The following is a 14893-nucleotide window of genomic DNA, read 5'->3' as shown; positions in this document are numbered from 1 at the left end:
CCTTCTGTCTCAATTTTATTCTCTGGTTCATATGTCTATGTTGTGATGTCTCATTCACAAAAATGTTTGTGTGTTTAAACCATTTCTTTAGTCTTTCCCGTTACGCATTACATTTATTTCATGTCCCAAATTAAATGTCTCAAAATATTCAGGGTAAAACTTAACACAATTTTTGAAATTGAAAATGAGTTAATTTTATAGGTAGATTTTAAGATTGATAATCCAGGTTTTCAAAAAAAGAAAAATAATAATAAAAAAAAAAAAAAAAAAGTAAATATATAATTTAGAAATATATAAATATATTAATATATAAAGTAAATTAAATGTTTAAAATAATATTTTTGGTAATAATTATATTAATACTGGTAATTATTTCATAAACTTTTCTATATTGTCAGTATTAACCCGAGATCCTGTTGGAGGACTAGGAATGATACTATAACAAATAGAAATCAAAAATGGAAATAAATGTATTTTTAAATGGGCAAATGAATAGAATTTTTTAACGGTTTATTTAATTCATGTTTTAAACGTAGAGCTCGTTAAATATAATGTTAAAAATTCATCATTTGTAACACTGAACATTGTTAAAATGTATTTATTTATTTTTGCATTTCATTTCTCGTCAATAATTTTTTTTTTTTTTTTTTTACAAAAAGAAAAAAGACGTTCTTAATGACATCATACTTCAGTAAGTGACATCATTTTGGAGGGAAATCAACAGTACAGACACCTCGAAGTATTGCCAATAGCTCCGATTAGTTTTGAGGTATTCGTTATTTTCGATCTAAAACATCAGTCCTTGTGGATATATTTACAGAAATCGGTTTGATAACTTTCTGCTGACACCCTCTGGTATTTAAACCATCAGGGACCTATAATGCGCTTCAGAGTAATACATTAATTTCGATGTTTGACTCTGTGGAATTACAGATTTGGTACTGTTTACGTCGCTGATCCATATAGCTAAAAACACCATTCCTCGTTTGTCCAGCAGGTGGCAGCGCAGGCCCAGAGCAGCACGTGCTGATGGGAACAGAGCGCGAGATGGACAGAAACAGAGCTGCAGCGCTTACATAAGAGAGGCTCTTCTGCTCAGCTGCCCACTCGCACTTAGAGGACAGAATCCCACACCTCCGTCATTTGTTGTTATTGTCGTCATATTTTAGCTGTGTTCATTTTAATATCATTTGCAAACTCATCAAAATGCCGTTTTTAAACATGCAACAATTTTTGAAATACAATTTTTTAATTATTGTTAAACATAACGATATTCCTTAATGAACATAGCATATGAATATGGCAATCATTCAGGTCTTTGGTTTTACCATCTGGTGCATGTTAAGGGTTTTTGTTTTTGTTGTTGTTGCAAGGATTTAAAATGTGTGATTTGATTTCATAATGTCTCCAGGCCTTTCAGAAGCTACACAGTTATTTAACATCTTTCAGATTCCTTAGCTCAAGGTTAGAAAGTACCAAGTGTGTACGTGAGTATTATAATCTTTTAATGTGATTTAGACCGTGTTAGGACTTTGCACGCTTCAAATGTACACCAAGTACACACAGTCCTTTGGGGTTCCTTGTGAAAAAGAAGTACACTTTTAGCATAGAAAAAAAGAGAGAGAGCACTTATTACCATTGGGCACTTACCCGTCAGATTTTTGAGCCAAGTGGAGTTAGAATGCAGTTTCTATAAAAGACAAAAAGTAGGACTTATGTAATACACATTTAAATGTAATTTCATAATTACATCTAGCTATTGTATTTGAAATATGGTTAAAGTTTCCAGCCTGTTTAACTACAGTTAAAATGAAATCAAGTATTTTATTTGTTCTTTGTTGTGTTAGTCAGCATATCAAACCAAGCATGCATGTTTCAAAGCATGTCAAAAGATTGTTAAACCAATTAAATAATGTGCAATTTATTTCAAAATGCACTTTTAAAAGTGTACTTGAGTGTGTTAAGCGTGAAACATAATCATAAAAGTGGACTTAAGTTTATTTTGTTAATGTTATATTATCTTCAAGTGCATTATTTTTTTAAATATGCTTTTAAGATTTGAAGTACACATCCAGTACAATTAAGCTTACTTCTTTTTCACAAGGGTTTGAGTATGTCCTTCTACAGAGCGTGCAAAAAGTATTATTTCAGATGAGTTGGACACGGGTCAAAGGGCAGCGCTAACATTTCAGGCGTCCAGGAAAATGTCAGGGTTTCCCTGCGGCTGAATCGGGAATTATGAATCACATGGAGTGGTGTGCGTGCAACAAACGGTGCATGTAAAGTTTAGGAGCACGAGGGCTATCCTTCCCCTGCTCACCGCAGGACGTTCCCTCAGAAGAGCCATCTAAACATAGAAGTGACCATGTGCTTTTGAGTGCTGTATATTTAGGTGAGGTGTTAGTGTGTCTGGCCAGGATCACGAGCTCATGTGTGAGCTAGAAGAGTGTGAAAGGTTTGTTCATTGCATTGGTATCTCTATATTTATACACACACATATAACAGCTGAAGTGTTGCCCAGTGCTTTGTTTATCATCACTTGCACTGCTGTCTATTTGTTGCCCATATTCTTACTGTAGAAACATTTAAAGGGATAGTTCACCCAAAAATGAAAATTCTGTTCTCTTGTTCCAAACCTGTCGACTTTCAAAGGGAATTCAGTGGCTATCGTTAACTGTTTACTTACAAACATTCTAGAAAGTATCTTCTTTTATGCTTAACAGTTAGAAACACACAGGTCTGGAACAACTTGAGGATGACTAAATGATGACAGAATATTTTATTTTTGGGTGTACTGTCGCTTTAATAACATAATTATTATATTTATCTTAACCAATTTTATTTTAAAGCACCACCTTAAAACAACAGACATTTTAGGTTGATTAAAATAAAATAAACCTCTTTAAAAGGTTATAAAAGGGCATTTCTTAAGGGAACAGTTCATGTGTTATTTAAAAGTCTATCCTTATTTGCTCACTTGGTTTTCAAATGTCATTCATTCTTCTGCATGTTCAAAATTGACATGCAGGAGCAGATTTGGCACTGACGTCAAACACCCTATAATGATAAAAAAAACACCCCTTATTTTTTATCCCTAAAAATCATGAGCAGTGTCTCAGAACAAGCTGTTTACAGAATCTGTCAAATGTGACATCACATTTTACAAGCCCCGCCCATGACTGTTGACTGACACTGCTGTATTAGCAGAGACCCTGTCCTAAGTGAGGCATGTTGATCTTCACCACAGAGCTTTTAAAAGCAGCATTCAAGTAAGAAATGTCCTTTTATTAAATCTATATATATTTTCAGTTCAGAGCATTGAAGGGTATTATGTTTTTACTTTATTGTTTGGGTCATATTAACCGCGTGATTGTGTTTTTGTAACTTTTGTTTTTAATGTAAACTTGTGTGTATTTGACAGTTTAAGCACAATAAGACATGAAAGAGTACTCCAAAAAGTACAAAAGTTTTACTATTCACATGCTGCTTACTGTGTGCATATTTAGTATGTGTGCGCTCTGAAAAACATATATAGGAAGTTTGAACTAAAATGTTTAAAATGCATGATTTCAGCAGAATAGACAATCAAATAGATTGATTGATTGATGAAAAACAGATAATCAAAACCAAGCAGATGTGTTTTTTAGCAGAGTATCTCTGGTATGATCTGTAAAGGCACAGCCCTATTCTGGAAAATATGCCTGTAGGGCTTGCATATAATGAGACATGCATGAAACCAGCTTGTTTCTGCTTGCAATTCAAAATGATGTAATAAATTATCTTAGTGGTATTTTGTGCTGTAACTTTACAGACACATTCTTGGGACATCTGACACTTATATTAAATGTTGTAAATAGGTGCCCTTTAAAACATCGTGGCAGAGCTTTCAAGTGAACTAGTCAATTAGTCTGTACAACTCCTAAAAAGGAACAGCTTGAACATTCTTCAAAACATCTCTTTTCATGTTCCACAATCTCCTACAGGTTCAGATTGCCATGAGGGAGAGTAAATGATGCAAGAATTATTCCTTTAACAAGGTATAAAGCCTCTGCTGTCTCTGCTCAGTCTGTGTGTGGTTTCAGTGGGCTATTAATGAAGTAAAAGTGAGTCTGAAGTTTGTTATTCCTCTCATTACTGTCCATCCGTTGACCCATCCGCCCTGTTATGTGTCTGTAATTTATCAAGGCCTCTGAAGGCTGTAATGAGTCACGCTTTTTAATATCCCTGCACTGCAGTCCTCCAAATTTAGAGGTAGAAAGTGAGTGAGTGTGTGTGTGTGTGTGTGTGTACTCAGCATGTTTTTTTCCGCCCGGCTCACAAAGGCGCCCCTAAATTTATCCTGACAGTCTCTGGGGAAATGCCTGGAGAACAGTGCTTATAACCACAGCGGGGCTCGCAGAGCACAAAACTAGAACAAGAGCAGCCGAGACGTTTCTCTAGAACAAAACCTGTCGCGGGACGTTAAAATTCCAACAGACCTGCTCTGTGATTTTGACAGGTCAAAAGTACACAACATTTCCCTAAGAGCACAAGTAGACTACCAGAAGTAAGACAGAATATAAAAAGCCAGGTATATTCTCACATCTGATGCTGTGTTACCGGGGTGGATGTCCGGGGAGCTGCGATGTGGTTCTAAGTCATTACTACCGGTACATACAGCACCTATAACAAATTGACCCTTCGCTGGGGGTTTGACTGACATGCGATCTGACCAATCAGAATGCTGAATCTGCTATTTCTGCCTAACAAACAAACTAAACAGGAGAGTAACTTTGGTGGACTTAAACTTGAAAAAATAATGCATATTATTGACGACTTTCCTTGATTGAAATAAAATACCTTCTGATGTTCATTCATGTTTATTTCATGCTATAACTTGTAAAGAGGAAGAGATGATTGATTCACATGACGCTTGAACTGAGGCTCTACGGTGATCTGTCAAGATACATTAAAGAGCCACAAAATATCGATTAAATTATTTTTTTTTAAATGCCAAAATTTGATCATGAAGAAAAGTAGAAGCACAACAGTTCAATTCAAGTGTATTTATTCGAATAGCGCTTTTTATGATACAAATCATTACAAAGCAGTTTTACAGAAAATTAAGTTTCTACAATATTTAGTAGTAACTTATAAGTGGCGACTGTCAGTTTATGTACATATGGCAGGATTTTTCAGAAAAAATTAATACAAGACATAGTCAACCAGAAGATGAACACTATTAAAAGCAATTATAATGTGATTGCATAGTAAGTAGCAATATTTGTTAGCTCTGTTTGTTGATTCAGGGTTAGCATCATCTGGGGTCCTCTGAGGGTCAGCATCGTCTCTTCTCAGGTGTTCTGGATCCAGACTGGAGCTTGTGTAAATCCAGAGAAACAAATAGAGACATAATTAGCATAGCTGCTGATCCAAAGTAAAATTAATTAGTTTAACCCAAGCTAAAGAATAAGAATGCACATTTGATCAGATACAACTGCAGCCACAATTTAAAAGATACATTATTCGAATGCTTGGCAAAAGAGATGCGTTTTTAATCTAGATTTAAACAGAGAGAGTGTGTCTGAACCCCGAACATTATCAGGAAGGCTATTCCAGAGTTTGGGAGCCAAATGTGAGAAAGCTCTACCTCCTTTAGTGGACTTTGCTATCCTAGGAACGACCAAAAGTCCAGAGTTTTTTAACCTTAGGGAGCGTGATGGGTTGTAGCGTGGTAGAAGGCTAGTTAGGTACGCTGGAGCTAAACCATTTAGGGCCTTATAGGTAAGTAATGATCATTTGTAATTGATACAGAACTGAATAGGTGACCAGTGCAGAGACTGTAAAATTGGGGTAATATGATCATATTTTCTTGACCTCGTAAGGACTCTAGCCACTGCATTTTGGACTACCTGTAGCTTGTTTATTGACGAAGCAGGACAACCACCTAGAAGTGCATTACAAAAGTCCAATCTAGAGGTCATGAATGCATGAACTAGCTTTTCTGCATCAGAAACCGGTAACATATAACATACAACAGGCGTAATTATTGATGTCTTTCATGTCTGTAGCATGAAAGGTGTAGGATGGGATAATCAACACAGTTTTTAAAACAATGGGTTTATTGAAATCCCTAACTGTAAAAAAAAAAAAAAAAAAAAAACTGCAAAAGTAATAGTGGTACAGTAGTTGTCTTAAAAGTCACCACTAAGGTACAGAATGTGCTCTTTAGAGTGAAACGTGTCACATGTTTCCTGACGTCCTCAACAAACCTCCTTCATTCTACCCAGGAGGAGAATGAAATGTAAAAGGTCTTGTCCCCTCAAGAGAACATCTGAGGAACTACGCTCATCTTGGTACACTTTTGTCCCACACCAGGGAAGTGTTTTAGAGCTATTTTGAGCACAAGAGATTCCATCAGCGAGGTTGAGCAATCCTTGTAGATGCACTGCAGAGGTGAAGCAGTTGTTGTGTTAAATCAGTCCTGACGTTAGTAGTACAACATTTTTGGTGCGACACAAACTCACAACTGTGACATGTGAATTGAAATAATACCCTCATGTTGAAAAGTGAGGGATATTGGACTATATAGACGGTTACTTCCTGGTTTTTGATAAGCCAGGTCAGTCATTTCCGGTCAACTGTCAAAATCATCTGTGCTATAAGGAGAGTGCCCTGTCTTTATAAATGCATCCAAATGCCACAGTTTCTTCTACAGTGGATAGATAGGTTTTTTGATACTGGTTTCATTTGATTGTACAGCCATATATTGTCATATTGAAGTGCCCCTATTATGGGTAATGAAAGGTTCATATTTTGGGTTTGGTAGGCCCCAACAACAGGTTGAGATGCATGCAAGGTCAAAAAACTTTCATTGTCTTATAATATGCATTTATTTTGTTACCTTATTTCCTCAGCGACTCCCAAAAGATTGGTTTAACCATTCATTTTTCCAAACCCTTCCTTTGCGTGACTTTAATCTTTGGTGATCTGTCTGAATGGTCTCATTTTCATTCATTATGACTGTAATGCCTGATAAAGCAGCGTTTGTTATCAATCACCTATCGGCTAGTGACAAAGATAGAATTTGCATTTTCTTTCAGGTCAACAAATATCAACAAGTGGGCGGGCAATATGCTAATGTTTCATGTTGACGTCAACATGAAATTGCTTGGTATTCGTTTAAAAAACAACTCGTTTCAGTGACTTGATTGAGTCGATTCAGATTTAAAACTTTGCTGGATGTTTTCATTCGTTTATAGCTGTGTCACACACTACATGAAATTACATTTTTTTTTAAATCCATAACAGAGGCACTTTGTGAAATTATATATAAAATTTAAGAATTTGATATGAAAGATGACGCATATATGTACAGTTAGGGAAAATGGCATTTAAATCGGCGAAAATCTTTTTTTTTTGTATGCAACTGACTACAGTCATAGAAAACATTATTTCCCAACAAAAAAATTGTGGCCAGTGAAAATGCTGAGTACACTGTAAAAAAAAACTGTTAATTTACGGAATTTTACTGTTTTATTTTACAGTTTTTTCACGTAATTTTGAAATACAGTTTAAAATTGTAAAATTACAGAAAAAGACTGTAAATGTACATATCCCATGTAAAATGAAAAACATGTAAATGTGCATAATGGCCCAAAAATATTTTTTGATGATTTTTTCCACATAACACACCAAAATCAGTGTGCTATATATATTTGTATTTGTGTGTGTGACATTAATAATATAATTTCATATTTATTAGAAAATATATATAACAGCTGTACAAAGGTTCACTGAGCTTATCAGGAGGTACTGTATTTAGTACTATTTACTGTAATAAAGCATGTCTTAATGAAGACATTTCTTTATAAATAAACAGATCAGCACATTTATATGTAGCCGAAGGCCTATTTTTTATTTAATCTTTATAAAAAAATAAATTAAAAAAAAGGACATTGCAACGCTGGATTGTCGCGTTTTTAACACAAACGAACCAAACTGTCCCTGTTGAAATGTAAATATACGTCTGTGGTGTGAGATGTTTCCAAATTGATTTCAAAAGTATGGATCCTGGCAAAAGGCAGTGCAGGCATGTCATCACACTCTCAAATTACGCCTTGAATTTCCATTATTTGTCTCAAGCAAACACAGGTTTTTCTTTTGTCAGCTTATTCTAAGCAGAGTCTCAATAACTCGTTAACCTAGGATTTGTCATCTTCTTAACGTGTTTTCATAGTTTATGAAACTTATAGTTATACAACTCATAGTTGTTGAAAACTTACTTCCCAAAGGAATCAATTCGATCAAAGAATCGTATTTCCATACTTCTGTCAACTGACTGAACACATCTTCTTCCGCTTGTCAAAGTAGTTCTGCTCAGTTTAGTGTTTTACGCATTTATTCTCACAGTATCGTTTCATAATGTGATATAATAATATAATAAGCTGATATTTAAATGTAAAATATATATATATATATATTTTAAATATTCGAACTGAAGGAATTCCCGCCCTAGCGCAAGGATACATTCTCATCTAAGCACGCAGTGGGGCTGCTGCGCGCGCCAAAGGAATCACTCGACCTTCAGTTTCACGCAACGGTCAATCTTCGATGTGAGGTGAAAATAAGCAGGTAAAGTTCATGTTTTATCATTTTTGTCATTATTATATGTTATTTTTACTATATCGGAGTTCTAGCATTTAGAATGTTTACCCTTTTGAATCTTTAAACCAGCGTTTCAAACTTTGGCGCTTTGACCAGTGCCCTTAGTCATTTAAAATCTTCAAAAGTTTCAAATATAACGTTGGGTATTGTGTCGTTTTTTATTTTATTTTTTTATTATTATTATTATTTGCTAGAATTTATCCGAATCTTACCACATACTTTTTGTAGTTGTAGGTTTTGTTAAGCTATATTGTCCCTGAGGGAAAACTGGATGGCTTTGAGGAAAATTAAGTCTTTAACTGTTAAGTTACGATTCATAATCGTAGGCGTCGTCTAAAAGCTCAAAATATTTTATTTTCCTAGGCGAGATTGGATGAAAATTCTGAATTCAAAATCAGATTCATGAGAACAAGCGCTTAAAGTGACTAAACTCCTCCGAGGGCGATATGAAGCGTTAGTAATGTTATGTTCTTAGGCACTTTTCCCTCTTCGAGCAGCTTTTGTTTTAAGACACTTTTAATCAACCTTCTATATTAAAGCACTGTTATTGAAGCTGATAGGGATTATTGATAGGGACTCGCTGATAGGAATTCACAGGTGACACAGACAGGGTTCAGAACTATAGATATAATACATTTGTCAATATTTTTCTTTGTATTTTTGTAGATTGGCTAAAATTTCATATATTTACATGCTTTTTTTTCTCCTTACAGATAACTTCTGTAAGACTGGTAGTGAGTGAAATATTAACACTATGTCCAACACATGTTAAAAAACACATCACTGAGATTGCACGGAAGATGGCCATGGCTTATCCTGAAGCATTCAAAGATATTATTGAAGGGGAAGTTGTTGCAAGTGGGTATGATTCAGTCATCAAACAGCTGATTAACAGACTGGACAATGTGAGGAGAGGAAAGAAATCACTTTCTTTAAAGAGACAAGCAGCTGGCAACAGTGAAGAAGATACTTTGTGTAGAAAGAAGAGACTAGATAGCTACGGGTGTAAAAACTGGCAACCAGTGCAGCTACCAGCTAATGAAACGCCTGACACCCAGATATCTGTAAAGCAGGAAATGAAGAAAATGAAAAAAGAACAGTTCCATGATGCCAAAATTGTTGAGAATATGATGAGGGCCACCTTCTTTACTCAGCAAAAAGACATCATAAATGGGGTTGAAACCTCTGATCTGTTGCACGAATGGCCATATTTGTTTGAAACATCTGGCATGATGTCTCACTTTAAAGAGCTAACTGCGATAGACTTTGAAGACAAAACTATAGCAAGTAAGTGTGCTAGAGTTGTTTCATACTTCAGATGTACTGACAAGACAGCAAAGATGCAGACCATCTTCAGGGAAATGGAAAAATCAAGCAAGAACGTGGATGATATCAACGCTGCTGGATTTCTTCAGCTACTTCTCAAGTACTTCAGCGAGAGAGAGGACCAGATGTTCCATAAAGTGGATCAAACAACCTTGCCATCTGAAGTAGACTGTGCCAAACTTCCGAGTACACCCTGCATAATTGTGTGTGGTATGTTTGAATATTTTTAAAGAAAAACTATTTAATATTTGCAGTAAGTTTATCACAGTGTTACTGATCTCTTCTTTTTCTTATGCATAACAACAGGAAGTTCACCTTTGACCGCAGAGAACTTCATGTTTTCTGTTGACCAAGTCGTCGTTAACGGCCACATCACCATCTTCTGTGATGCTCTGAAGTTGATGTTTGCTTCATTTTACTGTTTGAACATTTCATACCCAGTAGACCAAGGAGGAACGCTAGAGTTTGTGCAAAGGTAAAAACACACACTCATACAATCACACTCACACTTGTGTCCTTACACACACACTCACACAAAACACTTTTTTCAACACGCACTGACTCACACATTCTTACATACACACACACACACACAGTCACATATGCATCCTCACACTCTCACACACACACACACACATCCTTACACTCACACACTATCACATACACATTCTCTCACATGCATTCTCACACACTCGCATACAGTCACACATGCATCCTCACACCCTCACATATACACTCTCTAACACACATCCTCACACTCACACACACACTCTCTCAAACGCATCCTCACACTCACTCTCAGATACATACACACTCTCACACACATCCTCACACTCACACTCTCACATATACACACTCACACTCACACACACACACACACAGGCATCCTCACACTCACATACACACACTCCTAAACGCAAACTCACACTCGCACACTCTCACATATACACACTCACACAGGCATCCTCACACTCACTCTCAGATACACACACACTCTCACACACATCCTCACACTCACATACACACACTCTGTCAAACGCATCCTCACACTCACACACTCTCACATATACACACTCACACAGGCATCCTCACACTCACTCTCAGATACATACACACACACTCTCTCACACACATCCTCACACTCACACACACTCTCTCTCAAACGCATCCTCACACTCACACTCACATACACACACTCTGTCAAACGCATCCTCACACTCACACACTCTCACATACACACACTCACACAGGCATCCTCACACTCACTCTCAGATACACACACTCTCTCACACACATCCTCACACTCACATACACACACTCTCTCAAACGCATCCTCACACTCACTCTCAGATACACACACATTTTCACACTCACACACACACTCTCTCAAACGCATCCTCACACTCACTCTCAGATACATACACACTCTCACACACATCCTCACACTAACACTCTCACATATACACACTCACACAGGCATCCTCACACAGGTATCCTCACACTCACACAGGCATCTTCACACTCACACACTCTCACATATACACACTCACACAGGCATCCTCACACTCACTTTCATATACATACACACACTCACATACACACACTCTCAAACGCAAACTCACACTCGCACACTCACATACACGCACTCTCACATGCATAGGCTACTCTGTCACACACATGCACTCACATACACAAGTACACACACACACATCATCACACTAGCACACTCTCACATGCAGTCAAACACACACACACACACTTTCACATATACTAAATGATTATGAATGTGATATTGCATAGCTTGTCAGTGAACATACACACTCTCACAAATGCATCCTTACACTCGCACTCTCACATACACATTCTCATACACACATCCTCACACTCACACATGCATCCGCACACTCAAACACTTTCACATACACTCTCAAAAACGCATCCTCACACTCTCACAAGCATACTCTCTCACACAAACACACACACTTAGACATTTTCACATACACTCCCACAAATGCATCATCACCCTCGCACACTCACACACATCCTCATGCAAACATCCTAACATACACACTCACACATACAGTCACGCGTGCATCCTCACACTCACACACTCTCTCAAACTTATCCTCACACACACTCACATACACATTGTCACACATGCATCTAGGGCTGCATGATTAATTGCATGCATTTGTAATGCCTGTCTCATTAGTAAAGCCGGTCCTGTGATTAGTAGTACATATCCATCACTTGTTTTCAAATGGAGAATGATCAAGTTCATAATCGAATGCGATTCATCTGCAGATGCATCTGACAATTGCATGCGATTAATTGTAAAGCCCTAAATGCATCCTCACTCACAACACAACACACTCTCTTACATAGTCATAACACTCTCAGTCTGCCTCACACACAACCTCTCACGTCTTTATAGCAAAAATCCAACACAAGCAGGCCCTTGGCAAGTTCTTATTATTCTACTTTTATTTTTAATATATTCACAGCATATGTTACAGTCCATGTTATATTACTAAGTAATTTTTTTTTCCATTCAACAGATGCCTTTTTAAGATGAACCCCGAGAAGGGATCAAAAGTGGAGAAAACAACATCAAGAAAGCAATCAGCAGTCAGTCCAAAGGTTCTTTCACTGATTAGCAAAATTGCAGACTATGAATGGATGGATTAAAAACTTTTAAGTGTCAGATCTTCCATTGACTTAAAATACTGATAATTTTCTTTCGTGGTTGAATTATTTGTTGCTGTCTGTACACACACACCTACACACACACACACACACTCATATGACAGCACATGGTTGAGATCCCTGATGTTAAGATGCCGTTCGTCTGGGAGTCGTCTCTTTCTGTTCTGTGTAGAACGGATGCTTCCTGAACTCTACAGCTACACATACACATCTGACTGATGTTATTAGTGCACTGAGGATCAGTCTGAGGATTGAGTTGTGAGCGTCAGAGTGTTACTTTACTATCATCTCTACACTATTAGAGCATATATCTGTTGTCGAGGTGAATAATTTCTTCACAGGTGGTTCAGTTAAATTAAAGGACAATTTTAGTATAAATTGTTGTGTTTACCAAAATTGTTTTTACTGTGTGCTGTTGCATTTATGATTTTTTTTTAAATATTTTTATTCTGTTTTGGCCATGAACAAAATGAATTGTAATATTGTTGAAGTTATGATTATTGGAAAATCATTGAACTTGTGCTATAATCTTTATACTTGTATATTGTTGCAGTCTTGAATATAGAATATTAAGAGTAAATTGCAGTTTTAAACAAAATGTATTGGTATGTTCTTGCAGATAGGGCAATAAATTATTAAAACACTATCTTGCACCTATGTCTGATTATTTAAATTAAAGCAGTGTTAAATAATTTTGATTAAAAAAATTACTTCATGATAATTTAATGGTTTCCACAAAATTCATGTAAAACATCTTATTGAACATTAAGGGCCCTATCTTGCACCCAGCGCAATTGACTTTGTACACCGACGCATGTGTCATTCCTATTTTGCACCTGCGCAAAGCGCGCTTTTCCCTCCACAGAAGCACGTCGCTAAACTAGTGAATGAACTTGCGCTCCCTGGGCGGTTCAGCGCAAAAAAGGAGGCGTGTTCCGGCGCAAACAATCCCTGGTGCTATTTTGCTGTTTCATTAAACAATTGCGCCACTGACCAGAAAAAACCTAGTCTAAAGTCAGTGGCGCGTTGCGCGTTGTTCCTTATGCTATTTTAAGGGCGCATGCTTGACCATAATGTATAGCGTGCACAACGCGCATACACTTTGCTCATGTTATCTACACAGATGCAACAGTTATTTTTGCAAATCATAAACTGTTACACTAAAAAAAAAATATTAACACGTGAGATGACGGAAATCATTGTGGTGTGCCACGAAGATGTGAAAAAATAGGCATAAATCTAGCTTACAAATTATTCAGGCTAATTTTAGTAATTAAGGATCAGACCTGTTTGCCCAATAGTGGCAAGACATATAGGCTATGTAAGGACATCTGACAAATATGTTTGTCCGTCAAGAACCAGGAAAAAAATCGATGAAACAATTGTGGCTATTTCCTCCCACGCCTGTTTAACCGACGCAATTTTGGGTGGGTTTCTCCCATCCCCATACAACACAACTTCTCTGTCTTTCACTGCTCTTACAAGAACATCAGTCTCCTCGGCTGTGAACCGCTCCTGGCGTGCGCCTGGTAAATACGCCGTAATAATAGCAATCCATAATGGAACTTGCGCACCTGCTTTTAAAGGGAATGTTGGATGACGCTCTGATTGGTTTATTTCACGTTACGCCCAAACCACACCTATGAATAATGAAGCTACTTCAGACCAACCCATTTTAGATTTGCGCCGGGCGCAAGAGCCATTTATCCCGCCGGGAAAATAGCAACAGCGCCGAGACCCGCCCACAAAGTTACTTGCGCTTCGCGCTTTGACACTTGCGTTTCAGATCGTTAAAATAGGGCCCTAAAAGTGAAGAAAATACAGAAAATCTCATGTAAAATTACAGCAAAAAACTGTATTTTTGAATTACGGAAAATTACTGTTATGTAATGTGCCTGTTATTTTACGGTATTTTTCCGGCACCCCAGCTGCCGGAATTTTACCGTTTTTTTACGGGATTTTTTTTTACAGTGTAGCTAGTAATTTTGGATAACCGCTATCCACAGTGGCTACTGAGCAAAAAGTTGATGTAAAAGCCTGTGTGTGCTAATTAATTTGTTATGCTTCTCATCGCACACTTCCTTTGCTAATTCCAAAACTTCATTTTAAACCTAGTAACGGAGGCTTGAGCCGTTGATGACAGGCTAATGCAGTCATTAATGCTGTTTTTAGAGAGAGAGAGAGAGAGAGAGAGAGAGAGAGAGAGAGAGAATAA

General features: G+C 37.1%; 1 protein-coding gene across 2 annotated transcripts; it reads left to right on the top strand.

The window, feature by feature from the left end:
• The first annotated feature begins 8478 nt into the window (after nucleotides 1-8478).
• On the top strand, nucleotides 8479-13324 carry LOC113046644 (uncharacterized). 2 transcript variants are annotated; one of them, XM_026207509.1, is made up of 4 exons: nucleotides 8479-8613; nucleotides 9360-10182; nucleotides 10279-10447; nucleotides 12531-13324. In XM_026207509.1, exons 2-4 carry the CDS (start codon nucleotides 9447-9449, stop codon nucleotides 12658-12660), a joined length of 1035 nt encoding a protein of 344 aa, XP_026063294.1. In that variant the 5' UTR covers nucleotides 8479-8613; nucleotides 9360-9446; the 3' UTR covers nucleotides 12661-13324. The 2 variants fall into 2 exon arrangements, with proteins under 2 accessions (XP_026063294.1, XP_026063295.1); XM_026207510.1 differs by lacking the exon at nucleotides 8479-8613 and having other exon boundaries at nucleotides 9158-10182.
• The last annotated feature ends 1569 nt before the right edge of the window (nucleotides 13325-14893 follow it).

The sequence above is a fragment of the Carassius auratus genome, chromosome 28, assembly GCF_003368295.1.
Source record: "Carassius auratus strain Wakin chromosome 28, ASM336829v1, whole genome shotgun sequence".
NCBI lineage: Eukaryota > Metazoa > Chordata > Actinopteri > Cypriniformes > Cyprinidae > Carassius > Carassius auratus.
Note: the sequence above shows the minus strand (reverse complement) of the source record. Positions and strands in the feature narration are given on the sequence as shown.

What these genes read in the sequence shown, in the direction of transcription:
- LOC113046644 (XM_026207509.1), top strand. Translation starts at nt 9,447, where the DNA reads ATGGCCATGGCTTATCCTGAAGCATTCAAAGATATTATTGAAGGGGAA. An exon ending in ACCCTGCATAATTGTGTGTG is followed by an intron (nt 10,183 to 10,278) that starts GTATGTTTGAAT and finishes GCATAACAACAG; the next exon opens with GAAGTTCACCTTTGACCGCA. An exon ending in ACGCTAGAGTTTGTGCAAAG is followed by an intron (nt 10,448 to 12,530) that starts GTAAAAACACAC and finishes TCCATTCAACAG; the next exon opens with ATGCCTTTTTAAGATGAACC.